Source organism: Muntiacus reevesi, chromosome 2, assembly GCF_963930625.1.
Source record: "Muntiacus reevesi chromosome 2, mMunRee1.1, whole genome shotgun sequence".
NCBI classification, from domain to species: Eukaryota; Metazoa; Chordata; class Mammalia; order Artiodactyla; family Cervidae; genus Muntiacus; species Muntiacus reevesi.
The window spans coordinates 182,934,682-182,962,590 of record NC_089250.1 but is presented as its reverse complement, the minus strand read 5'-3'; the positions used below and the strand labels follow the sequence as shown (position 1 = coordinate 182,962,590).

Sequence of the window (27,909 nt, the reverse complement as noted above, 5' to 3'; positions counted from 1 at the left end):
AGCTTGGGGTCATCAACCCTGTGGGGAGGTACCCTCACTCCCTTGAGGAGGGTAGAGCCACCAGGGCTGAGGCATCGGGTCTGCAGGCTGCTGGGGCGGGCAGGCAAGCTGGGCCCCCACCCCTCATCTGACTTGTGAAGGCGGGTGGGGTTGGTCAGTTACTGAAAAGTGTTCCCACCATTTAATTCTTTTTTTAAGTAACACTTTCACAGATTCTCAATATATAGAATAGGTAATAAACTCTTATTAAAATAAATACTTAAGTTCATTTCTGTTTTAGACAATGAATTATTACATAATGCAAGTATATGCTCTTTTATCTTAGGTATTTAAAAAAAAAAAAAGCAGGAAAACTAAAGCACTCTGAGAACTAGAAAACTGAGAGACCACATGGATGTCCAGGTCCCTGAGAGGTGGCTCACTGACTCCCTGGAAGGAGGGTGCTGGGCAGGGACCAGGCAGTGTTGGGAGCGCGAGGGATTGCCAGGCACTGACAAGGACAACGTCACACCAAAAAGGAGGGAGGCGACGAGCAGAATCCACTTTATTGAGTGCAGAAGCGTTTTCATAGGTCAGAGGAGACAGGCCACGGCCAAACTGACCCCGATTTGGGTGTCTGCTTGAGAGGCGTGAGGACTGGCTGCCCAGGACGGAGCTCCAGGACCTCTGAGGTGAGGCGAAAGCCCGACTTATGGCTCCCACCCCAGGAGAAGTCCAGAGAAAGAGCAGCGCCATCTGGGGAGACCCCCACCCTCCCACAGCGCTGGGGCCTGAACTTGGTGGCAATCCACTCCCAGCACGGGAAAGACACCCAGCTAAGTGGACGCAACAAGGAAGCGGGGAGCGAGCGAGCCTTGGGTCAGAGGTGCGGGGGCCCCAGCAGCAGCGCTGGTCCCAGAGGCCTAGGCCAGCTTGCGGACTGCTCCTGCTGCTGGGGCCGGGGGCTCGGGTGGGCCTGCACCCAGTTCAGTGTTTGGCCTGCAGGCAGGATGCTGACAGGCAAAGGCTTTAGTCTCTGACTTTTATTGGTTGCTTGTTTTCTCAAGCCCAGCATTAGAAAAGTCACCTGAGGTGGTAGTTTGGTCGTGGGTGGAGGTGGGGCAGGCCGGTGGACGGGAGATGGCGCAGCGTGGAACGGTGGGTCCTTCACATGGAGTACCAGGCCAGGAGGCCAGCGGCCAGGGCCACGCTGGCAGCCAGCAGGAACTGGAGGCTGGGCCTTCGCAGCATGGCCAGGGCTGCTCCAAAGGGGCAGCTGCTGCCTTCCAGGGCACCTGCACGGCAGCACCGAGGGGACACGCCATGAGTGGGGGCCGACATACCCGCCCTGGGTGCACAGGACACGTGAGGCCTACCTTTGTCCAGCTGGGCAGCGTAGTAGGGGCACTTCCGCACGTCTCCTTTCCCGTCGTGCACGGGAAGCCCGTCCTGCGTGGGAAGTCTGCTGTGTGTGGGAAGCCCATCATGCGCAGGGAGCCCATCCTCCAGGGTCTCTTTGGCCAGCAAGGAGCCAGCCTGGTCCAGTTCATTGAATACCTGCAGGTGCAGAGGATCGACAGCCGTCACCGGCGTGTGTCCCCAGAGGGGCCGAGCAGGCAGGGGCGGGAGTGTACAGGGCGGACACCTCCCCTAGGGGGAGCTCTGGGACGTGTGGCTGCATCTGTGCTGCCCAGGCTGAGAGCCCAGGTGGACACCCCCAGGGGGTGGACAGGACAAAGCAGAAAGCACTGCCCTCCACCCCGTGGGATCCCCAGCACGTCCCTGTTTGCAGGTGCTGGGTATTTCTAGCAAGAAACAGGAGAAAATGAGGGACGTGGGAGGAGGCAGCCCTGGCAGGGCTGACTGGTCCTGAGGGGCCCTCAGGCCTGTGCTCAGGCCAGCACTTCCCTGGAGTGGAGGGCAGGGCCTGGGCTTGACACAGAACTAGCCTGCCAGACTCGGGCCTGTCTAACAGCTACTTGTAAACTGAATCATTCTCTCTTTGGTTCTCTCCCCGAACTTACCAAGCAGGACTTTTCACAGCAACCCTTGCTAAATAGGGGGAACTCCACATTCCTTCAGACCAGAAGCCTGGGGTGAGAAGGACGGAGATAACTCCCACCTTCCCGACCCTTCAACGTGCCGGGGTGTCGCCTTCTCAAAGCACCACACACAGGTTATTGATCAAACAGGGTGGAACCCTGAGTGGGGTCATGCCCGATGGCCTGTCTAGTTGCTAGACTTGCCCTCGGGCAGCCTATCTGTCTGACGGAACTGCTGCCCCTTCAAGTGGCTCTGGGACGGCCCTGCCGGCAGAGGCCCTTCCTACCTGGCCCTGGCAGTACCTGCATGTTGAACTCGAAGGCCTTGTTGGCCTCCTCCACGATCTTCTCTTTGGTCTCCAGGTTCAGGTCGAGGGCATTCATCCTGGCCCGGTACAACTGCTTGAACTGCTGTGCGTTGTCCACATTCTCAAACAGGTAGAACTGGGTCCCTTCCCCTGTGCTGGGGAGTTTCAGGGCCCGCTGGGCCACCTTCTTCAGCACCTGGCCCCCCGAGAGGTCCCCCATGTAGCGGGTGTAGGCGTGGGCCACCAGCAGCTCTGGTTCATTCTGCCCCACCTCGTGGATCCGCTCCACATACTTCCGGGTGGCCTCGGAGCACTTCGCCTGCTCCTCCCAGTGCTCGCCATAGAGATACTCCATGTCCCTGATCAGTGCCTTCTTCCGGTGTAGCTCCATGGGGAAGTACAAGGGGGCAAAGGCTGGGTGGTCCTTGTTCCGGTCGATCTCCTCCTCCAAGGCCGAGTATGTGAAGTACAGTGCGGTGGTGGCCAGCTGCCAAGGGCGATGGGGAGACCGTGAGAGAGGGCCAGGGCCTGGGCGAGCAACTCCCAAGCCCACTGCCCACACTCCTGAGCACCCCCTCCATTCCCCACTTTCATACAGTGAGTTATTTCACGTGCGCAGGAAGTGTTTGTTTCTTAAAGGAATGACAGGGTGAATTCTTTGGAACACGGATCACTTCCTTTACATCACTACCTTATTCCTTTTAAGACATTAAACCACAGCCTGATGCTGAGAAAACATGGGGCGTGGAGGAAGGCTAGGGGGGTGGGGGGGTCAACCCTGTGGGACTAAGGGCCCTCAGCCCGACCCATTTCATGATCAAGGGCACAAACCTTAAATAGCTCCTTCCTGATGTTGCCTTTCAAGAAGTCCTTGACAAACTGGGTGTTTTCCGCCCGGTCATGTGATTCCTTGGTGCCTTCCTTCAGGAGCTCAGAAAGGTCTGCCATCCTATGGAGAGAGCATGTGTGAGTTAGCCTTCCAACTCCAGGCTGACCACTCACTGAGCTCGAGGCAGAGGCTGCTCAGAAATGTGATTCCAGCCTCTCAGCAGGGAGCAGAGCACAGGCAGACATGGGTCTGCTCCCGGACTCAGGCGACACTCTGGATAACCCTACCCACTCCTCCACTGTGTCCGGGTCTCTCTGAACCACCCAAATGAGTGACGCTTGGCTTCTGTGCCCGCGTGAAGAAACGCACACCTCTGATCCTACCACAGTGTGTGCTGATTTCAGGGCACAGACGACTTTGGGGAACGTGTCTCCCAGGATCCACACCCTGGAGAAGAACCAGCCGTGCAGCTCCTGGGGTGGCCCAGCTGCCTTCCTCCCACCTTGAACCCACAGCCCGAGGACGACATGAGGCTGGGACCCGGCACAAGAGGATGGCAGTGAGAGCAAGGCTGGGGAGGCTAGAGCCAGGACCGAGGCCTGTGCTGCTAAACAAAATCAAGTGACAGGTGCGAGCACCAGACAAGGCAGAGAAGGTGCTGGGCAGGGACTTGTGTGCATCCACACAACTGTCGACGCGAGTGAGAAAAGCTTGTCCTCCCATGGCCCAGTCTCTGCTGGCCTCCTTAGGAGACTGGCTCATATCACTCACGTGCTGCCAATAGTTTATTTTCAACAATTATTCCAAGATGTAAAAAGAGAACTTTGCCAATGACAGGGCTATAAGGAGAGGCTGAGAACAATGAAGAACAGGCCTGGGTGACTGGAGGCTTCGAGTGAATTGCCCTCAACCCAGTAAGGAAAGCCCTGGAGGTAAGAGCTGCTCCCACATCTGAGGGGTGGAAGACACTGGAAAGGTGCCAGCTTTGCTTCTGATTACCCTCTCTCACCCCAGATGACATAACGCTCAGAATTCCAGGAAGAAGAAACGACCAGGACCATCATCAAATCCCACCACTTGGCACTGAGCAGTCTGTCCTGCCTCCCTGCGTGGGGGGAGGGTGAAGAGGCAGCGGGCTGGGCCCCAGCAGCACGGCCTGACTGCACCACGGCCGCCACCGCTCACCTGGTGTGGTTGTTCTGCTCTGGGACCCCGGAGATCTTTTTCTCCGGCTCATCCAGCCCCTCTGAGGTCTCCAGTTCCACTGACATGGCTGCTGCTCTCACGCCTCTGGTCCTGCGGAGACACAGGAGCAGGGGATGTGGCACCCGTGGCAGTCACTCCCCAGGCGCCTGCCAGTTCTGCTCGCCCCTGAGCAACACCACCAGGAGGCGCCACAGGCCTCAGGGACGTTTTCATAAAAATAAAGCTCTGCCATCACGGGGACTGGATCTGCATTGGACAAAATGTGAATATGGACAGTGGTAACAGCACTGTATTGATGCTGAACTTACTGATTTTTATAACTGCACTGTGGTTATTTACAAGAATGTCCTTGTTTTAGGAAACACACACTCAAGTAGTCACAAGTAATGGGGCATATTACCTGCAACTTATTGTGAAATGGTTCAGAGACAGAGTGTGTGTGCGTGTCTGTGTGTACAGGCACATTCACTGCGGTGGTGGTGGGGGGGACATACAAGTGAAGCCCTTGAGTCAGTGCTGACGGTGAACCTGGATAACACGTGCACAAGGGTTCTACGTACCATTCTTACAACTTTTCTGTATTTTTGAGATTATATCAAAATTAAAAGTTACCTAAAACATAAACAAAGGAATATGACTTAAATAAAAAAAGCAGCGGTGCAGCAGCTCTCAGTGTGGCAGCGAGTGATCGGAACCAGCTAGCCTGCTGGTTCCAGCTAGAGGCGGGCGCCCTTGTGCAGAGAGCACCCCCTCAGGGCAGCTCCAAAAGCGTCTGACAAGCTGCACCAGCAGTGCTGAGTCACCACGCAGGCACACTGCCTCCAGCCCACTCCAGACTGCCGAGCTAGAGGAAGTGACACACATCAGCCAGTCAATGCCCACTGCCGCTGCCTTTGTCAGCCCTGGAGATTGGCTCCTAGAAGACAACAGGTTCACCTGCCACCTGACGGGGCAACGGGGAGAGCCCATCTAGGCCTTTCCAGTCCTGCTGGGAACAGCAGCACAGCTGCCCAACAACCAGTGGTAACACAGGACCAGAGCTACTATCACTGATAGAAGAGACCTGAACTTTCTACCTCTACCAGTGTCTTCTTACTGAGTGTTACTGAGCTCTGCCCAGAAACAGGTGTCTAGGGGGACAAAGAAGTATAAGAAATGGTCCCTGAAAGGATAAAAAACCACTTCTATCTCAGCCCGCAGATAACCACCATTAGTATGTTACTACATTTCCTTTCTGAGTTTTCTCTAGATAATATCTCCTTTGTTATCTTTGGAGATATTACAAGGCCTGGTTTTACTCAGCAGTCTTTCTGAAACTTCTCTCAACTTTAGATTTAGCATTTATACAATGGAATTAATGATAGGAAGGATTAAGTAAGAACACAGAAGCACAGTGCCTGCCACGTGGTAAGCACTCAGTAAATATTAGATATGATGGTGTGCACTTGTTCCAGGAACTCTTAGAAAATAGCAGAGAGTAAAATAAGCCAGACAAGGCATTATACTATTTCTATGTGCAATCTTTTTAAAAAAAGGTTCGATTCAGAGAAAACAATGGAATGGGAATTGCCTGGGAGTGGAAGCAATGGGAATGGCTGGTAAAATGGTACAAATTTGCAGTTATATTGTGAATAAGGTCTGCAAATCTAATGAAAACCATGGTGACTATAGTTGATAATTGTTGTTCAGTCACTAAGTCATGCCCCACTCTTTGCGACCCCATGGAATGCAGGACTCCAGGCTCCTTTGTCCTTCACTATCTCCCAGAATTTGCTCAGATTTATGTTCATTGAGTCAGTGATGCTATCTAACCATCTCACCCTCTTTTGCCCCCATCCTTTGCCTTCAATATTTCCCATCATCACAGTCTTTTCAAATGAGTCAGCTCTTCACATCAAGTGGCCAAAGTCCTGGAGCTTCAAGCATCAGTCCTTCCAATGAATATTCAGTGTTGATTTCCTTTAGGATTGACTGGTTTGATCTCCTTGCTGTCCAAGGGACTCTCAAGAGTCTTCTCTAGCAGCACAGTTCAAAAGCATCAATTCTTTGGCGCTCAGTCTTCTTTATGGTCCAACTCTCACATCTGTATACGACCACTGCAAACACCCTAGCTTTGACTATATGGACTATAGTTGATAATACTGAACTGCATAACTGAAATCTGCTAAGAGAACAGATCTTGAATGGTTTTCACTTCTTTAAAAGGGTAAATATGTGAGGTGACGGATGTGTTAAGTCAATTGTGGGGATCCTTTCACAATGTATACATATACCAAATCACCATTTTTATACATTTTAAATATATTACAATTTTACTGTCAATGATACTTCACTAATGCTGGAAAAAAGAGGGAACAGAAATAGCAGAATACAAAAAAAAAGAAATAGCAGAATACAGAAAATGGGACCTTCTCCTGACAAATCAGATATATTCTCCTCTATAAAAATGCTGGTGAACGGTGTGGTGCAGACTGTCAATGACAGACAGGAGTTGGGGTGGGGGAGATGAAGTGCCTCTAGATTTCGGAAGAATATGAACAACGCTAGAAACGGGACAACACAGCAGGTGAAAGGCTGCCTTCTATGTGTCCACTTTCCTAGGAATCAAGGTAGACTTTGCCAACCCTGAAGTAAGCTCCACATCGCTTCCCCCAGGTCATTCATTCTGACCTGATTTTTTGCCCACACCTCGAAGCTCGTGGGATCTTAGCTCTAACTGGTCAGGGATCAAACCGAGGCCCTAGGTGAAAGCTCAGAGTTCTAACCATTGGATTGCTAGGGAATTCCCCAGACTTTTAAGAAAGAACATCTGAGCTCCACTCCCTTAGGGACCCTAAGAGCCACAATTTTTCTCCATCTGCTCAGCACTCAGAATGCAGAGAGGAGAGGATGCTGGGAAGAAAGTTCTGGGCTTCACAGAGGAGAGAAGGCTGCAATAAAGCCCCAGAAGCTCTAGGCAGGTATGTGGCTATGCTGAGGACACCCCAGGCACCTGAGGCCTGCAGCCCCAGGCTGCTTACAGGAAAAACTAGTATCAGGCAAAGACAGAACAATTGTCATCCGGTTGCCTAGGTTACCAATTGTGGTAACAGGTAAACTTCCAGCACCTGATCACCATGGTGAACGCAGTGATCGTGTGAGTGACTCAATCTGACCATTAACTGGTCTACTGGATGATACTGCACTCTGGGAGGTGTAGTCACTCAAGCAACAAGGCTTCTGCTTCTCTTCAAAACAGAGGAAGAGAAAGCCAGCTCCCACCAGTGCCCACCTCGGCATTTTTTTCCGCAGCAGCAGTTTATTTGTGCCAGTCCCTCCTCAGGCATACCCTCCGCCCACCCTCTTCCACTGGTCCTGCCCAATAGCCCCGAATTCCCACCTCCCCACTCCCAGGAGGCCAGACTCTAGCCTCGGGGACGGGGACAGGGCCGCATCTGTCTGCTTCACTGCTGTAGCTCCAGGGCCTCGGAAATAACAGGCTCTCCACAAACACTTGCTGAAAACAAATCAAAGGAAAGAAGGCACACGGGAAATGCTGTAAAGCATACCACCAACAGTAGGCGCCAGTGGACAGCAAGGCACACTCTGCAGTCCACCACCTCAATAGGTTCTAAACTCAGAACAGGGTTGAAAACTTTTGCTTTGAAGGAAGGGTAGATACCAGTTTTCTCATCCCAGCAGCAATTATACTGAGTCCCAAATGCAGGCTGAGGGCTTCCCTGGTGGCTCAGTGGTAAAGAATCCACCTGCAATGCAGGAGCCACAGGAGACGTGGGTTCAATCCCTGGGTCAGGAAGATCCCCGGAGAAGGGGAGGGCAACCCATGCCAGAATTCTTGCCTGGAGAACCCCATGGACAGAGGAGCCTGGAGGGCTACAGTCCATGGAGTGGCAAAGAGTCGGGGACACGACTGAAGCAACTTAGCAAGCATGCACACAACGCAGGCCGAAAGTGCCATCTGGCCGGAAGGAGAACATTCTCAGGAAGGCTCACTTAGCATATTCACCCCACACAGGCTGAGTTCCAGAAAGAGGGCCGCCTGGAGGCCTGGCCACTATTCCTCGAGGGAGTGGCCGACAGGGGGCGGGGCGGGGGCGGTGGTTGGCAGCATTCAGGAGCCACCTAGTATGTCAGAAACAGAATTCACTTCATTCTCTGAAAAGCTTCATGGTCAAACTTGGTCAGGCTGACTTCTACACTCCAGTCCCTTCTCTTTGCAGGAACCACTATAATCCTAGAAAATCAAAGATCAAATCATGAACATGGAACCTTTCTAGACTGCAATCTCTTGTAATCCATAAGAAGCTGCCCCACCCTGCACCCGACAAAAACAAAAAGATCCCCAAATAGTCCACTGTGAAAAATATACTTCAAGAAGTATTAACAGTAAGTAATCTGTACCAAAATGATAAATAGCTATACTATAACCTTTGAAAAAAGTCACCCAGCCTAACAATACAGGGCAGGGCTACTCAAGTAGCAGCAAACAATGGAATCCTGGCACCACAGCAACAAGTTGATGGGCAGTACCCATGCATGAAAATGTCTGCATCAACTTCTTTATTTAAAATAAGTGACTGAGACTTCGCCTTCCAACACAAGAGGTGTGGGCTCAATCCCTAGTCAGGAAGCTAAGATCCCACATGCTTCCCAGGCAAAAACCAAAACATAAAAGAGAAGCAACTGTTAACAAATTCAATAAAAACTTTTAAAATGATCCACATCAAAACCAAAAAAATCTTAACAAAAAAAAAAGACCCCAAACACTGACTAGGACTATGGATAACTAAGTATACCAGTGATGGCAGGAAGGGACTTTGGAAAACTATAAATACTTGTTATTTGTTGGACTTTTTAGCCAATTGGCTCCTTCTATGTAAAGTGGCTAAAGTCTTTTGAAAAGGGGGAGGGACAGGCAGGAGAAAGGGGGACAGAGAGACAGAACAGGACTGGGCAAACCACCTAAGTCTCTGTGCTGTACCAACCAGTCACCAGAAGTCCCCAGGGCCCTTTACTTTGCTCCTACTAATTCCAGGAACGTCTATCTATAGAGGTCAGGCCCTCTTCTTCTACTTCCCAACAACACTGTGACCCTGTTTATAAAATCTGCTTCCACGACCGGACCGGGTAACTCCTATACTCCTAGCTGTTCACTGATCATGACTGGTTTTCACTCCCACACCTGCTCTGAGAGAAACAGCAACATTGTCCTGATTACCAGTGTTCTCTCTGGTGGGCCTGGCCCAGCAGATCTAGAACAAAGTCTCTGCCCTGTTGAGTGACAGGCTGAAGACTCTAGGGATTCTTAAAGTACAAACATGTTCAAAGACGTTAAGTCCTCCTCTACAAACTCATGTCAGCAAACTTCAGGCCAGTCAGCCTGACTGCCAGACAGAAATGTGACCCCCAGTCACTCCCCCAAAGGCGCAATGGGGACTTCAGCTGTAACAATTCTTTTCTTCATTCCCATTTTTTCTTTGCCCTGGAAAACCACAACCAGGGCAAGGGGCAGGTTGCGGAGTTGGCCAGCACGAGAGAGGAAAAAGGGGGAAGTGAGGAAAGGCAGGGTGACCAGCGGCTGGAAATTAGAACAGTTCTCCCGCCTACTGGAATTGACGGTGACCAGACACCAACTACCACAGAGCACAGGATGGAGGCCCACGACCTGAGCTGGCGCTGGTCTCCTGTACACAGAGGAGATGGCGGCCAGAGGGAAGGTGAGGGGCTGCTCCCTTCTTGCAGAAAGGCCCCTACTGGGCACTGGAGGCCCTGCCTGCCTCAAGAGGGCTGTGTGAGGCTCAGAGTCCACTCCAGTCTAGAACTGGCATCACAGCCACAAGGGTCATCATCCTGTTTTCCCTGTTAAGCTGGAAGCATATCCTACAAGACAGAGCTAGACTCCCTCAGACTGAGCTGCTCCAAATCCAACAGCACATTCCAAATCACGTACAGCGCAGTGCCCTGGGGAGTCTCCAGCCTGAGCTGTAATGGATGCCATCGCCTAAATGAATTGCCTACTGATCAGGTTAGCTAAACAAAGGGGGTAGTGAGATAGTGACAGTAAATTATGGATTAAATTCTAAAATACCAAACAAAACAATAAAAATTTTAATTGCCACCTGACCATCTCTGCGCTGCTCCCAGACCTCAGGGAGGGCTGGAAGTTGGGGGGCAGGAGGGAGCTCAGGAAACCTGTCAGTTTACAGGGGTCACTTCCGGGCTCCCACCTACTGCTGATTACTGCTCGAGACCCAGCTCACCTTCAGGAAGGGAAAGGTAGCTGGGCCCTGCCCAAAGGGCAAGGTCTTTAGAGTTAGAAAGATTTGGGCTGGAGTTCCAATGCTTAGTAGTTCCACGTCTAGTGGTAAGGCATACCATTCTAAAAGCTGAGTTTCCACATCCATAAAACTGCATAACAAAACTCTCTTTACTCCACATTCTGGAGTGTGCTGTGAGGACTAACATGTGTACAAGTGCTTCATGAAACTAACGTGGCTGAAAAGTGCTGATGATCTCTTGACAAAGTTGTTGGAAAAAGTGAACAGGTGGGTGATTCTGAAACACTGATGAAGGATGTGAAATATGATGTGTCCACAGGTAATTTTCGGCAGTCAGTTACACGTGAGGACTTGTGACTCAGGCCTTTTCGTCTGCCAGTTCAGGAAAAGGGAATTCCTGTTCTTTCTGAGGTGAGGCCTGTGACCGCTGCAGCTGGAAAATTCTCACTGCAGATGCTGCCAGACGCTCGCTGAGCTGGATGTTGGGAGCAGTGCAGAGGGCTGACTCAGCTCTAACCCAACAAAGCAACTGAAGAAGAGTGGCCTCCCAAAACCCTGAGGAGACCACATCCTCTAGGTCACCACTTTCTGAGTCTATAGAATGAATGACACTCAGGAATTCTTATACACAAGCTTCACCCCTTTCATTTTGGTCACTGGTGAATTCAATTCCACTGCTCATTGAATGGATGACTATTAACCTCTTGACAAAGAGCAAGTTCAGACAAGCAATTTTGGAAAAGTGAGGAGTCTAGGGACATAAAGCTCTTGGCGTCACATTTACTCAACACACACCTGCATATCTGGCAACAAGCAACCAGAAAGCAACTAAGGGCACTAACCGCTTAGTAACTTTAAAAACTGGACTCAGGAAGTCTAAGACTTCTCAGGCAGGTTGTGTTCACTGGGGGGCGGTGGGCTCATCTCTAGCATGTTCAAATACAGCTGAGCAAGAATTCAGACACTGCGACGGTACCTGAACACTGAAAAGAGCAGAGAATGGGCCGGAAGTCCATTGGCTGCTGGCACCAAAGACGCCACTTCCTACTACAAATGAAATAAACACAAGACCTGCTCTGTCTCCTGAATGTCACTGGGTCTTGGGGCTGAGAAGACAAGGCTTTTTAGTCCCATGAGAAGCACCTGAGGGGTGGGGGCTGAAGCCTTGACTGAATTCTAGAACAGTCAGGCTGGGATTTTATAAGAACAAAAGCTTAGGCAGCAGACATCCACAAGGCTGGTTGTAACAGCGTAAATTCTGACGAGACTGTGGGTCACCCCTAGGTACAATCAAGCAAAAATCGTTCCAACTTTGGAACAATCTTGAAAGCACAGGTCTTATGAATTAAGTGTTCAGTCACATTTCCTTTCACTCAGGTGCAACAACTGTCAACTGTGACCTCAGCTTCTCTCACAAATGATGACATAAACAGTGTTCGGAGTGGCGGGAAACCGTGAGGGCTTAGGATGCTTCTGCCGAATTTCCACCTTGGAAAACCTAGAAGTGCTATGGACTTCCAGGTGATTTCCTCTTTACATGCTTGTGTCCTCTCTACATGCATCATGTCTGACTCTTTGGGACCCCATGGACTGTAGCCTGCCAGGCTCCTCCTTCCATAGGATTCTCCCGGCAAGGATACTTGAGTGGGTTGCCATTTCCTCCTCCAGGGGATCTTGCCGACCCAAGGATCAAACTGTCATTTCGGGTGTCTACTGCTTTGGCAGATGGATTCTTTTGCCACTGAGCCACCTGGGAGCCCTTTCCTCTCTACATATAGACTCAATAGAGCCTCCCAGCAGGGACCAAAGGCCCTCAGGTTCACCCAGAAGAGGGCGATGCAGAGAAAGACCACCAAACTAAAGTCTAACAGATGTGGACACGCCATGTTAAGTCACTTCTGAGCAGGGTCCCATGACTATGAAGGAACTAAAATCAAGAGAATTAAGTAATACAGCCAATGTCACTCAGAGTGAACAGTCGAGCTGGAACCAAACTTGAGTCCTTCTGAATGCAAGGTGACGCCTCCTGTGTCCACAGCCAATCCTCAGTGGTACACAAAGGTGAAATTAGTATGGTGTCTACTGACAAGACTACTAGCCACATGGAAACTGAGGTTATATTACATTGCACTTATGCTCACAGTGGAGGGGTTGGCTAAACCATTGAGTGACACTTGTTTTTTAGTAAGAAAAGTGAGCTCAATCCTTTGGTTTCTGAGACGTAAATGCTCAGGTTCCCATTTGAAGACTATACCGCCCACCCGTAACACACTCACCTTGACTCACTCAGATTACAGGGCAACCCAAGAAGGTTGTCCTCTGGCGGGCCATGCTTTTGTTGACTAGCAGGGCAGGCCAAGGCTGGAGACGGCTGGTCCCAAGGGGGAGGGTGGCGCCCCACCCTCCCACCTCGGTGCCTGGAGGGAAGCAGCCAGATCTGCCAGGTCCTGGCCGATGCTGAAGCCGAGGCTCTGGGCATCCTGACCCCATGGGGAGGTCACAACAGCTAAGGCCCGCAGATTGCTATAGTACCTATTACCATAGTAACTACAGAGAATCAGAAGAGCTGGTTTTAAGAATCTGAAAGCGTGTCCTCCACATGTTGAGAGTCTAAAATCTATTCAGTCCAATCTTCCTGTCTACTGAAAATATACCCTGCCTTGGCAACAGGAGTGTGATGGACAGAAAACATATCAACATAAAAGTCTTATAAAACCAGCAACTCCACAGGCTAAGGCACTGGTCAATCTAGTGAGGCGGCTCCTCTGGCTCACCTTGGACCTGTTTGGGACCCTAACATGCTTCCACAGGTCTCAGAGTTAGGTGTTATTCTCAGACTTTTTCACAACTGCCTAGACTCTGGCAGTAGAGGGGAGGGGTGGGTGAAGTGGGTGCAAAGAAAGAAGCCCTGACCAGGAACTGGTAACTCCCGAGAGGCTGCCCTGTCCTCACAGACTCACGTTTGTGGTGGCAGCAGACCAGCAGCAACAGCTACCGGCTTCTCCGAGAGTAAGAGGTTCGGCTTCCCCCAGCTCCCCGTAGGCCTGGCCTCCCCGGGGGCAGCAGTCAGGCCCCAGAGCAGGCAGCCCGCTGCCACTCTGCTCTCTGGTTCCCTGTACTAATAACAAAGCAACAGCTCAAGGAATAGGGGTGCGCAACTGTCTTCCTCCCTTGGTGTATCAGGCCTGATTTGTACATGGATGAAAATGTCCCTGAGGAGTAGCCAGGAGCGGGAAGGTAGAGAAAATACATTGCAGGTGATGTGAAAGTATCAGTAGTCAGGTGTGACAGCAGCCCTCTCTTCCACTCTAAAAAGCCTCTCAGAGTGAAAGCTGACTTACAAGGATAATCTTTAACTCAATAAAACTGATTTTTCTTAAAAGACAAAACATTCAGAGACTCCACTGTTAGTAAAACTCAGGGGTACAGTGAAGGAAAGGGAAGCCTGGTGTGCTACTGTTTATGGGGTCGCAAAGAGTCAGACAAGACTCAGTGACTGAACAACAACAATCCACCTGCAACACTCCTCGAAACCACACTTGAGAAGCAGAAAAATGAAGGTGGCAGAGTGATTACTTAACAAAACACCCTTAAACTCTCTTTCTAGACACTCCAGCTGTTCGCTGAAATCTTCTAGGATCCAAGGTCAGAGATAACAGGTCAGCACATACCACATAAATAACCTCAGATATGCAGATGACACCACACTTATGGCAGAAAGTGAAGAAGAACTAAAGAGCCTCTTGATGAAAGTGAAAGAGGAGACTGACAAAGTTGTTCATTGCAGCACTGTTTATAATAGCCAGGACATGGAAGCAACCTAGATGTCCATCAGCAGATGAACGGATAAGAAAGCTGTGGTACAAATACACAATGGAATATTACTCAGCCATTAAAAAGAATACATTTGAATCAGTTCTAATGAGATGGATGAAACTGGAGCCCAATATACACAGTGAAGTAAACCAGAAAGATAAACACCAATACAGTATACTAATGCATATATATGGAATTTAGAAAGATGGTAATGATAACCCTATATGCAAGACAGAAAAAGAGACATAGATATATAAAACAGACTTTTGGACTCTATGGGAGATGGCGAGGGTGGGATGATCTGAGAGAATAGCATTGAGACATATATATTATCAAGTGTGAAACAGATCGCCAGTCCAGGATGGATGCATGAGACAAGTGCTCGGGGCTGGTGCACTGGGATGACCCAGAGGGACGGGATGGGGAGGGAGGTGGGAGGGGGGTTCAGGATGGGGAACACATGAAAATCCATGGCTGATTCATGTCAATGTATGGCAAAATCCACTACAATACTGTAAGGTAATTAGTCTCCAACTAATAAAAATAAATGAAAAAAAAAAGTTGGCTTAAAGCTCAACATTCAGAAAACTAAGATCATGGCATCTGGTCCCATCACTTCATGGCAAATAAAGGGGGAAAAAGTGGAAACAGTGTCAGACTTTATTTTTGGGGGCTCCAAAATCACTGCAGATGGTGACTGCAGCCATGAAATTAAAAGACGCTTACTCCTTGGAAGGAAAGTTATGACCAACCTAGACAGCATATTAAAAAGCAGAGGACATTACTTTGGCAACAAAGGTCTGTCTAGTCAAGGCTATGGTTCTTCCAGTAGTCATGTATGGATGTGAGAGGTGGACTATAAAGAAAGCTGAGCACAGAAGAATTGATGCTTTTGAACTGTGGTGTTGGAGAAGACTCTTGAGAGTCCCTTGGACTGCAAGGAGATCCAACCAGTTCGTCCTAAAAGAGATCAGTCCTGGGTGTTCATTGGAAGGACTGATGTTGAAGCTAAAACTCCAATATTTTGGCCACCTGATGCAAAGAGCTGACTCATTTGAAAAGACCCTGATGTTGGGAAAGATTGAGGGCAGGAGAAGAAGGGGACGACAGAGGATGAGATGGTTGGATGGCATCAGCGACTCGATGGACATCAGTTTGGGTGGACTCCAGAAGTTGGTGATGGACAGGTAGGCCTGGCATGCTGTGGTTCATGGGGTCACAAAGAGTCAGACACAACTGAGCAACTGAACCAAACTGAACACACTACTCCGTCTGGTATAGTTTCCTCATCAGTACAAGATGCCCAGATCACAGTCTCCCTGTGCAGCAGTTGCTGGCAGTAACTCAGCATCTGTGTAAATGTGACCATTATCTAGATACAAACATGAGTATCTGTATTTCAGTATACATTCAAGGACATGGAGACCAAATCCCTCCATCTCAAAGTTTCTGGAACATGGACTCAACAAGGCTAACAGCAGCCACACATACACAAGTCCCACCTGCACAGCACAATGCTAATGGGCTGACTGGACACCAAAGGGGCTGAGACAATGACTGAATTGTGTGATCATCTTTAGAGCTGGCCTACAGTTCAGTTCAGTTGCTCAGTCATCTTGGACTCTTTGCCACCCCATGGACTGCGGTACGCCAGGCTTCCCTGTCCATCACAAACTCAAATTCATGTCCATTGAGTCAGTGATGTCATCCAACCATCTCATCCTCTGTCATCACCTTTTCCTCCCACCTTCAATCTTTCCCAGCATCAGGGTCTTTTCCAACATCAGTTCTTTGCATCAGGTGGTCAAAGTATTGGAGTTTCAACTTTCAGCATCAGTCCTTCCAAAAATATTCAGGACTGATTTCCTTTAGGATGGACTGGTTGGATCTCCTTGCAGTCCAAGGGACTCTCAAGAGTCTTCTCCAACACCACAGTTCAAAAGCATTAATTCTTTGACACTCAGCTTTCTTTATAGCCCAACTCTCACATCCATACATGACTACTGGAAAAACCATAGCATTGACTAGACGGGCCTTTGTTGGCAAAGTAATGTCTCTGCTTTTTAATATGCTGTCTGGGTTGGTCATAACTTTTCTTCCAAGGAACAAGCGTCTTTTAATTTCATTGGCTGCAGTCACCATTGACAGTGATTTTCGAGCCTAAAAAAATAAAATCTGTCACTGTTTCCATTGTCTCTCCATCTATTTGCCATAAAGTGATGGGACCAGATGCCATGATCTTAGTTTTCTGAATGTTGAGTTTGAAGCCAACTTTTTCACTCTCCTCTTTCATTTTCATCAAGAGGCTCTTTAGTTCCTCTTCACCCTCCATCATAAGTGTGGTGTCATCTGCATATCTGAGGTTATTGATATTTCTCCCAGCAACCTTGATTCCAGCTTGTGCTTCATCCAGCCCAGCATTTCTCATGATGTACTCTACATATAAGTTAAATAAGCAGGGTGACAATATACAGCTCTGATGTACTCCTTTCCCAATTTGAAACCAGTCTGTTGTTCCATGTTCAGTTCTAACTGTTGCTTCTTGACCTGCATACAGATTTCTCAAGAGGCAGGTCAGGTGGTCTGGTATTCCCATCTCTTTAAGAATTTCCCACAGTTTGTTGTGATCCACACAGTCAAAGGTTTTGGCATAGTCAATAAAGCAGATGTTTTTCTGGAACTCTCTTGCTTTTTCTATGAGCCAGAGGATGTTGGCAATTTGATCTTTGGTTCCTCTGCCTTTTCTAAATCCAGTTTGAACATGTGGAAGTTCACGTACTATTGAAGCCTGGCTTGGAGAATTTTGAGCATTACTTTGCTAGCTTGTGTAGGAGCCCAACAAACCCGACCTCAACTATGACTGGCCAAGAGTCCACTGCCACATAGGTCGAGAGGCAGCGCAGGCATGTGATCAAGGCACAGGCTCAAGTCAGGCACTGCAGGGCGGGCCCCGGTTCTGCTGCACACCCACTAGGGTCCTCAGACCAGTTACTCTCAGAGTCTCAGTTTCTCCATTTGTAAGGGGAGTGATAACAGCTCTGCATGGCAGGTGTGACAATTCAATGAGATAACCATAAAACTGCTGTTTTAGTCTATTATTTAGTTTATTTATGAAACTGCTGTTTTCATTTATTTATTATTTTTAGCTTGCCACATGATGCTGAATAGTAAACTAAAGCAAGTGTCACTTAAAGTTAACTAATGTTTCTGAATATTTTTAATCAAGAAATGGAAAACCCTTTTCTCTATCAAAGGTTCTGTAAGTAGCATCAAATCTATTCCAGGGTCACAGGCTGAGATGAATGCTCACTAAGAAGAACCTGTTTTCATTCTGATAACATTTCTAATACCATGAAGGAACAGAAAAACCTGGGCATATCTAGCAAAATAAGTTTTGCAAAGAACCCAAAGGAAGATCATTTCCGGAGTTCAAATTCTTTTCAGGGGCCTCTGAACCTGAGTTAGGTGAAGGCCCCTCCATGCTATAGATGGGTCAGGATACAGGATGGGACATGTTATTGTTTTGTTTCTTCAGAGCAGCTCATCACTATAAATAAAGGTTTAGGTAAATGAAAACTTGACTTTATATAAATATGATAACTCTCATTTGCAGTTAGTTCTCTTGACAATCAATCCCCACCCAGTGGTTTTCAAGGGGACATCAGTCATGCCCAGAGGGATCTCTGCTTGTGAAAACTGGAGGGTGGGCTGTGCTACCGGCATCTAGTGTATAGAGGCAGGAATGCTATTCAACATCCCACAACGCGCAGAAAGCAAAAGCACACGTGTGCACACACACATAACACACACACCAGACCACCACCACCACCAATCATTCAGCCTAAAATGTCAAGAGCACTAAGGTTGAGAAGCCCTGCTCTAACCTTTCATTCCTTCGTCAGTTTAGAGAGAGACAAGAAGAGGTCTGTTTTCACAGTAAGCTTCATGCCATTCATCACACACCTTCATCAAATACCCTTTACAGCAATTTCTGGGGAAAATGAATTTCCACCAGAAAACAAAAGAGGCTGTAAGTGGGGCAACCTGGCACTCACTACCCACAGATGACAGGGAAAAGGGTCACAGTATCTTCCTGGGAAGAGAACTGATATGTACTTAGATCACAAGGAGGCAAAACCTTTCAAGCAGGCTCAGTTAACAAAGCCAGGCAGAGGAGAAGCCCCTGACAGAAACATGTTCACTGACTTCTTGAAGGAATAGAACACAGAACTGGGAGAAAATCTAATCATCGTTTACCAGTTTGGTGTCTGACTGACATGTAGGCTAAGAAGGAAGAGAACTAAGCTCTAATACCAGGTCTGCGCCAGCTAGCTGTATTACAAACACTACTGTTCTGGAACTCCAACAGCCTCATTTATAAAATAAGAGGCACTTCTCAGGGAGCTGCAGGGAGGATGGCATTTAACAGAAGGTAGAGCAGGAAAGACCGTGGGCTTCCCCCACCCATTTCAGACACAGCAACCCGCATACTCCTCCAAAAATGGAGTTATGCCGCTTCTAAAAATAAGGTCAGATAACAATGAGTTGGATGATCTTGGAGGCCTGATATTACATTAAGAGCCACCTAAGCAAGCTTTTCATCAACTATTACAGCACGTGTATCCTGCTGCAGCATTTGTCTTTGTACATATGTCTTTTTTCCAGATTACAGCTCATTTATCTTTGTGTCTTACTTCAACACAGGGTACCTACCTAATCAGGGTTTGTTAAGTGACTGGATGATTTCCAGAATGTAAGGTATTCTCAAAATCGAGGTATTCTCAAAGAGTAGATGACAAAGAGAACATTTAAAAGTGAATCCCAGACATAAGAAAATTGGCTGGCTAGTAAGTATCTTTGAGCACTATATTTACTACAAAAATTCCTACTGATGAGCAGTTGCGGGTGAGGGGGTTGTTACATGGGCCTTGTAGAGGGGCTGAAAGAGAAAGGTTGCACTGCATGGTTTTCAACTGCCTCCATCACATTCCACAGATACAGCTATTAAGAACATACCTTTTATATTTTAAGGATTCTGAAAGCCTGGTTAAGAACAGAACACTGCCTTACCTTTTCTTTTTTTTTTTTTTTTTTAAAGGAAATGGAGGGCTTCCCTTGTGGCTCAGTGATAAAGAATCTTCTTGCCAGTGTCAGAGACACATATTTGATCCCTGATCCAGGAGAAGCCATGCCTCGAAGCAACTTAGCCCGTACATCACAACTAAAGAGCCTGTGCTCTAGAGCCCGTGTGCGGCAACTGCTGAAGCCCAAGTGCCTGACTCAGCCTGTGCTCAGCAACCAGAGAAGCCACTGAAGTGAGAAGCTGAGGCACCGCAACTAGAGAGTAGGCCCTACTCACCACAACTGGCAAAAAGCCAGAGCAGCAATGAAGACTCGGCACAGCCAAAGTGAATAAATTTAAAAAATTATTTTTAAAAAAGAAAAGGAGGCTAGCAGTGTAGGATGAGGCAGCAGACACAGCTGTACTTTAAAAAAAAAGAAAGGTTGTGGGCTGGGAGGTGAGGAAGGGAGAAAAAGAAGGGGGTAAAAAAAAGAAAGAAATGGATAGGCAAAATTTTAATAGTCCAGGTAACAAATGCTTGCCAGCACTGCTCCACCCAATGCAGGCAAAAAGCACTGGCCCTTCTTGCTGTCCACCTAAGAGAACCCTTTATTCCCCCAGCTGGCTTTAGGGAAGGGGTTTCACAGCAGTTTTCTTCTCAGGTCTGTTACTCTAGGGAAGGGGGGTCAAGCTTCTCTTAACAAGCCCAGATCTGGTCTTTAGAACATTTTGGAGGAAATACAACAAGGCAATATGTTGTTATGGTTACTGCAGGAGGGAAAGCAAAATGCTACAAAAATACCAGTTTACCAAAAAGAAAATTTAAAAAAACAAACAGCAGTTTGCCACTGTAAAACTGAGCAACTTCCTGGTGCATGAGGCAGCCCCCACGAAATACATGAAGATACATGAAGTGGGTGCCTGTAATTCCCAAGAGGTCTCCAGAACTCCAGAACTGCAATGACAAACATCATTGTCAGCACTAATCATTACTGAGAAGAAATTCAAATGGCCCAGAACATCTATTGCTGACTAAGGACCTGATTAGGCAATAGTGAATGAGTAACTAGGGGAAAAGGTAGACAAGATGGGGAGGGCAACTGACAAGAAAGGCAGAAAATCATGCGCTCCAGGGCTTGCTTTGAGGTATGCGAACGCCTTTTCCCCAGCCCAACCCTAAACAAAAGGCTGATACCAGAAGAAAGGACAGTGGACCATCTACAGTTAAAGCAGGGTGGTGGGGGGCGGGGTGTGGGGCAGGGGTACAAGCTTGGCCTACTTGGCTGGCTAAGCTCTGGGGAGCTAAGGCACTCACTCTAAAACAGATGGTTTGTATGTCCCACTGTGTGTGCTAAGTGACGGCAGTTCTGGGACAGTCTTTTCAGGCTGTATGTCAAAAGAAGCAGAGGGAACCTGGTTCTGAATCAGTCACCACTCCCGAACCTGCCCAGGGCTCCCTCCCTCTTTCATATCTTGTTTCCAATAGGCCAGTCATTTTTGAAAAAAATGACCTGACCTTCCAAAAAGCACATGATTTCTCACCCCATTCCCAACACTCCTGCTGCTGCTGCTGCTGCTAAGTCACTTCAGTCGTGTCCGACTCCGTGTGACCCCGTAGATGGCAGCCTACCAGGCTACCCCATCCCTGGGATTCTCCAGGCAAGAACACTGGAGTGGGTTGCCATTTCCTTCTCCAAGGCATGAAAGTGAAAAGTGAAAGTGAAGTCACTCAGTCCTGTCTGACTCAGCGACCCCATGGACTGCAGCCTACCAGGCTCCTCCATCCATGGCAAGAGTACTGGAGTGGGGTGCCATTGCCTTCTCCACCTACTTGGCTCTAACTCTGTATTGTGGAGAGGCACACACTTTAAACAGCTGCACTTGACCATAAGGCCCCCGAGGGCAGAGCTGAGTATCACCCCCGCTAGTCAATAAGCACACTTTAGCTGTGCCACGCCTGGCAACCAGATTAGACCACTGTGTATGTGGGAACATGCTGTCCTTTGCACAAGCACTCATGTATGTCCCACGACACCTGGTGCTGGGTAGAAGGTTGTTTACAAAGGAATCCTTGGGTTTCTCTCTCCAGTCTTCCACCCAGTTACCTCCTCATCTGAAGATACAAATTCAGAGATGTGTACTTCTGAAGATGGGTAGCAAAGCTATTTGTCAGATTATAATAATCATTACCCTTTTGAGGTTGCAAACCCTTCTGAAAATCAGAGGAAGGCTTCTGACTCTCTCTCCAGGACAATCATAAGTTAAAAAAACATTGCCTCATGTGGCTATTGCCTCCTGTGTTGAACTTCTGCAGATACAGAATAAATAAATTTGGAGAGAACAGATTCATTAATAAATAAATACATGTTACCTATGCCATTCCAGAGCACCCACAGGCCCCTCAAGTTCAGGAATCCCTGTTCTAGACGAGCCATTTATGAAAGACATTTTTGTGGGTGACATGTTTCCAGTAACTCCCTGAATGCTCATTCACTAAGCAATGGTTCCCCTCCTTCCTGCTCTTCTGTTCCTACTGTCTTTTACGCAACCCAGTGGATTCAGTTCAAGTGGCTGTCTTTTCCATTTCTCAGCTCTTCACTTCCCTGACCTCCCAGAATATTGAGTGCCAAAACAACAATCACAAACCTTACAAAGTGAATTTACTGTCTGGCACCTCCTCAAGGTGACTGCCAACTCTTGGTGAACAAGGACCATGGGTTTGTTGTTTTTGTAACCCCCTCAGTGCACACTACAGAGGCAATACAAGTATGCCAAGTGGGCAGAGAGTGCGCTGTTTCTCTGTCCTTCTACCTGTAAGCATTTGAACTTGAACGTATTGACTTTAAATCTGGGCATGTGTCTCAGAAAAGTCACATGCAAAAGGGAAGAAAGCATAACCCAGAGCAGCCAATCATCTCACTGTTCCTTTTGGGTGCACCAGTAAGACCTTCTGCAAACACAAAAAATGTTACAAAGCAAAACAAACATGACACTGAGCACAGACACTTAAGAGATTTCTCTGAGGCTGACAAAACCCAAGTGTGGTAGAGGAATAGAATGTTTTAAAAGTTATTTTCTGTGGGACACCTGCGATTACTAAGCAAAGAAAAGACTAACCCTCCCCTTGTCTCCTTCTATAAAACTGAAGGAGCAAAGTTGTACCATCCCTTCACTGTCTTTGCTTTTCTCATCACCTTCAAACACTGCTACCCAGGACCCCCTCACACTCTAACTCAGTTCTGCTCACTGATCCTTCCCCTCCTCTGCCTGCCCTCCCCCAAGCTGCTCTGGAAATAGTTTCAGGTGACAACAGTTCCTCCACAGAAGCTCCAAGTGGTCTTACCAGAGAGAACAGCAGATGCAGTACTAAGGAAGGGATGAACACGCCTGTGCATGTGACATGCCATGTTATCATCCACAAACACTTATAATACTCATGGGGCTCCTTGACTACAAAGAGGCCTAAGATCTTGTTGGCGATTTTAAGCAGCTTTCAATAGAGAGAGAGAAAAAGAGAAACAGAAAGATAATAGAACAGGTGTGTTATACTATAAATGCTAATTGTGCAGTTACAGAAAATGGTGCTAAAGACAGAGGTTTATGTTCCAGATTTTCTAGGACTGTTCTGACTCAAATAGCCTGTCTCACCAACTCCTTCAGTACACCTCTATGCTTAGACTATGGGTCCCAGTGTTTGTCATAATAAACAGGATCACCTCAGTGACTGATGAGGCAGGCCAGTCAACTAGAGTAACTAAAAGCATGATGGCAGATTGTTTTAATCATGCCAGCACCTTCCCACAGCCCTCAGGTAATTGTGGAATTGAACATAATACAAGACAGTGAAACCTGAGGCTTCCAAGACTGAGAGAGCTCACTGGGAGAATGGTTGGAAGCTGAGGGTATTTAGCAGAAGTCAGGCTGGCAGGGTGCTAGACATTTGTCTCTTTAGGCCATTCTTCCCCAAAGCCCTTTTAAAGTTACTGAGAACTATGACAATAATTAGACTTATTGATATTCCTGGGAAGGAAACAAATCTATTCGTGTGTTGCTCTTGTTGTGCACTGGAGAAGGAAATGGCAACCCAATCCAGTATTTGTGCCTGGGAAATCCCATAGACAGAGAAGCCTGGCAGGCTACCATCCACAGGGTCGCAAAGAGTCGTAAACAACTTAGCAACTAAACAACAGACAGGAGAGAGCATTCACTTGTTGGGCCTCTGGCAGAACAGCAGATGGCAGGCACTGTGTGCAGCAATCCATCCTTTTCCTGTCACTACTTCTCTGCCTTCCTGCCAGTCTGCTCTCTCTTATGTCCAGGGAGGCCCCAAACAAGAAGCATGCAGGAAATTTTAAAAACACAAGTTCCCAACCCCTAATTTAGTGAAACAGAAAGGTCTGGAAACCCCTTAGACTGAAGAGCAGCATTCTAGGCACCCAAGACTTGAAGGCTCATCAAGTATTAACTTCATTTTTCAGACACAGAAACTGCACATCAAGGGGTTTAAATGTTTTTCTCATGATCAAAAATACTCCACAGCTTCCTTTGGGGGAGAAATGAACCATTTATTTGTCACTCTTTCTAATATAAATTAACACGTATGTATTTGGAAAACATACATGCATATGTAAAACATTATCTAGTGCTGAATAGCTGTTTATGAGTGAAAATAATGGTTACAAATCGATTAATCAGCTCAATTTTGTACTTAACAATTCAATCATTTTGAAGAGCAAACAAAAAGTCAGTGGATCTGTAGACTTTCACAGAGAGATACTTAAGCACATATTTGAAAAAAGAACCTTCCTCAATGAATGCAAGAAGACATGCAATTCTGATGCAATTCCTACTCCATGAGCCAACTATTCACTGGAAGGACTGATGCTGAAGCTCCAATACTCTGGCCACCCTGTTGCAAGAGCCGATTCACTGGAAAAGACCCTGATGCTGGGAAAGTCTGAGGGAAGGAGGAGAAGGGGGCAACAGAGGATGAGATGGTTGGATGGCATCACCGACTCAGGGAAGACTGGTGTGTTGCAATCCATGGGGTCCCAAAGAGTCAGACACAATTTAGTGACTGAACAACAACAAACTGACGAAACAGCCCTTGAATTACTATTAAAATATTTGCTTAAAAAAACTGTCACATAGGGAAATGCATGTTTGCTAAAAGTCTTCTAAAATTACATCAAAGTGACATTAAAGCCTGCTCACTAAAAAGAGCCTCATGAATTTAACTGCTGTTTTGAAACAAATAGTTAAGGTTCAGAATGTTATCTTGTAAGGAAGGTCTGACTATAGATGTGGTTGATATGATGACCCAGAAAGCGTCCTTTGCTCCACTGGAGTCAGACAAGATCACAATTAAGATGTAGTCCTCTAACGGACTGACTATAAATGAACTTCCTTTACAATAGCTATGCACCTCTAAAGTATCTACAGTCAATTCCAAAACCATTATTCTTCTTAAATAGAAAGAAGCTGGTCATATAGAAAGGATTTATGAAGAAATGTAATGCATATTCTGTAAACATATATAACATTGTTAGACCAGACCATCAACAATACTGCTAAATTTCACTGGCTTTACAATGTGTAATATAATGGGAGACATTTTATGGTAAATAAATGAAGTCAATATGAAAAAGTAAACCAAACTGGAGTGAACAACATCACAGAGCACCTGAATGGTCACCAGAGTGAAATATCTTCACTATAAAAAACAGAAAGACCCCAGTATAAGCAGTTATATTAATTGTTCCAATTAAAGATATGCACCCCCTCCTTCACTGTTGGCAAGAACTAATTGGTAATGGCACTGCTTCTCAGCAGGGCAAAAACATCCTGAGAGACTATTCAGGTTACAACAAAAGACAGGTTACAACAAAAGAGTTTTCATCCTCTGCTTTTACACAAACAAACCTAACAGATATAATAAAGTTAAAAAACAAATAACCTTCGCTGTGTTCAATACAAAAAGAGATGTGACTCAGATCTCTCAATTCTCCCATTAACTACTGTCAGAATAAGAGACTGAATTAAGTGTGTACTTAAAAATTTTTAGTTAACTATGGCCAGTAATAAACAAGGAGGTAATTTATGGTTCAAATTTTTCATCTTTTCTCTCCAAGGAGTTATAGCTAAATTCTAAATTTTATACTGGCGAATTCCCTGGTGGTCCAATGATTAGGACAACACAATTTCACAGACGAGGGCATGGATTCCAATCCTGGTCAGGGAACTATGCTGAAATATACAATTCCAATGTTCAAAAATGTCTTCCTCCTAGATGAATGGTATTTTGGTTTTTGCTGCAAACTTGATACACAGCCCAACTGTTCTCTGAAGAGAGTCAGCTTTTAAAAAGAAACCAAAAAATCAAGATAGTCAAAGGCCCTGGCTGTTTTGCTTTTTGACAGACTCAACGAGTGTAAACCAAAGGTGATGAATACTTTACTTTCTGTATTTCACCTTATCCTTGGCATTGTCATTTCTGGAGTAGCTCATACTCTTTTGACTCTGGAGACTCACAGGCTATCATTTTACTGGCCCAGGCAAAGGAAAAAAGGAAATCCAGTCAGACAATGGGGAAATCACAGATTCTTCCTCTTCACATCCCTAATCAGAAGTCACTCAACGAGTGTGTCCTTCAAATCCCCACACCCTCACCAGTGTTTTGGCTTATCTGCCTGAGTGCTCATTTGCTCATTCAAGTCTGACTCTTTGCAACTCCAAGATCTATTAGCCTGCCACGCTCCTCTGTCCATGGTCTTTCCCAGGCAAGAATACTGGAGTGGGTTGCCATTTCCTTCTCCAGGAAATCTTCCCAAACTAGGGATAGAACCTGCATCTCCTGCCTTGGCAGGCAGGTTGTTTACCACAGAGCCACCTGGGAAGCCTTTGGCTTAGCTACTGTATTTGAAAACTTTTCCCAGTTTCACCAAGTAAACTTGGAAATGACCAACTGAACTGTGAGCTTCTGGTAAGCTTGCGATGTTTTGTCTTGTGATGTTTCTTTAAAAAAAAAAAAAAACTAAAGAATAAAGCACAGATTTACTCATTTATATTCCTTATTCCCCCTCCTCACAAAAGCAAAACTAAAAATTTTAATGTGGCAGTTAAAATTTTAATCAAAATACCCTGGTTAATGCCATAACAGAAATTCAAACACATAAAACCAGTAAGTTCCTGTTTCCTTCTATTTGGGAGGACAGTTTAGGGGGAGGGGGAAGACTGTCTAGTTTAAATAACATAAATCTATTTATACTCTAGGAAAAAGCATGGGATCTGGGGGCAGACAACCAGGTACAAGACCACCTATGCCCTTTTCCTGATTGTGGGAGGCAGGTTAAGCGTCTTAATTCCATTCATCATTAACCCCATTTCACCAGTTTTGTTAGGGGCTGAGAGTGAAAGGGCTTCCTGAGCTCTAGAGCACTACAGGATGTCTCTCTTTTTTCAAACATGCTCCACCTGGTGTGGGACATGGGAGCCAACGATACAACATGATGAGGATGAACAGCCACAGGCCAGAGCAACCAGGTCACCAGAAGTCATTAAAATGACAAGACGCAGACAGGCCTTGTGCTAAGACTGTGCAAGGCGGTCCTGGCAGCTTTTACAGGGCAGTTAACACACCGAGGGCACCGCGCTTGTGAGGTGACAGGTGGACTCCCTGCCAGACTAACCAGCTGCCCCTGACGTTGGTCCCTTGCAACCTGGCGGCCGCGGGTAATTCGGGAAGTGACTCAAAGGGCCCTTCAGCCAGAGGTGAGTCAGGAGGAGGAAGATCAGAACCCGGTCCGCGCCAATAGCCCGGGTACGACTCTCGGACGCCGGGTCAAGTCCGGGTCCTCGCCGGCCCAAAGTGGACCGACGTGCGGGTTGGGCGGCCAGAGGCTGCAGGCCTGATGGGAACGCCAAGTCCTCCCGCGGCGACCCGGGGGTCGGGTCACCTCCTGTGGGGCGCAGGAGACGCCGGCAGGGGGGTGTGCCCCACGAGGACCGACGCGAACGAGCGGCTCAGGCCTCCCCAGGCCTCTGAAACGCCGTCTGGGAAGCGAGGTCCTCCCTCCCGGCCCCCTGCTGCCCCGCTCGCCGCCTACCGTCCGCCCTTCGCCCCGGCCCGTCCGGGCTTCCTCAGGCGGGCGCAGGGGAACAGCTGGCCGTATCGGCCGAGCGGAGTTCCCGAGAGCCGGGGGTGGCCAGGCTCGCGGAGGAGCCCCAAGAGAGGCCAGGCAGGGCACCGACACTCACCCGCCGCGGGTCCGCTCCGGCGTCCGTCAGTACCGCGTCCGCGCGTCACTCAGCGACTCGCTTGGGCGCCGCGACCGCCGCAGCCTAGCAAGCGGCCCGACGTGCGCACGCAGCGGGGGCGGGGCCTGCGCAG

General features: G+C 47.7%; 1 protein-coding gene across 2 annotated transcripts; it reads right to left on the bottom strand.

Annotated features, from left to right (window-relative positions):
• Nucleotides 1-527: 527 nt before the first annotated feature.
• HMOX2 (heme oxygenase 2) lies at nucleotides 528-27,898 on the bottom strand. 2 transcript variants are annotated; one of them, XM_065924230.1, is made up of 6 exons: nucleotides 27,777-27,898; nucleotides 4,344-4,454; nucleotides 3,161-3,278; nucleotides 2,325-2,816; nucleotides 1,356-1,536; nucleotides 528-1,274 (listed from the first exon to the last, which is right to left on the bottom strand). In XM_065924230.1, exons 2-6 carry the CDS (start codon nucleotides 4,427-4,429, stop codon nucleotides 1,147-1,149), a joined length of 1,005 nt encoding a protein of 334 aa, XP_065780302.1. In that variant the 5' UTR covers nucleotides 4,430-4,454; nucleotides 27,777-27,898; the 3' UTR covers nucleotides 528-1,146. The 2 variants fall into 2 exon arrangements, with proteins under 2 accessions (XP_065780302.1, XP_065780303.1); XM_065924231.1 differs by lacking the exon at nucleotides 4,344-4,454 and having other exon boundaries at nucleotides 27,777-27,892.
• Between the last annotated feature and the right edge of the window lie 11 nt (nucleotides 27,899-27,909).

Excerpts from the sequence above, each read along its gene's own strand:
- HMOX2 (XM_065924230.1), bottom strand. The coding sequence starts at position 4,429 with ATGTCAGTGGAACTGGAGACCTCAGAGGGGCTGGATGAGCCGGAGAAA. Across the intron at positions 1,537-2,324 it reads CCTTCGAGTTCAACATGCAG|GTATTCAATGAACTGGACCA; the intron begins GTACTGCCAGGG and ends CTGCACCTGCAG. Across the intron at positions 1,275-1,355 it reads CGCTGCCCAGCTGGACAAAG|GTGCCCTGGAAGGCAGCAGC; the intron begins GTAGGCCTCACG and ends GCTGCCGTGCAG.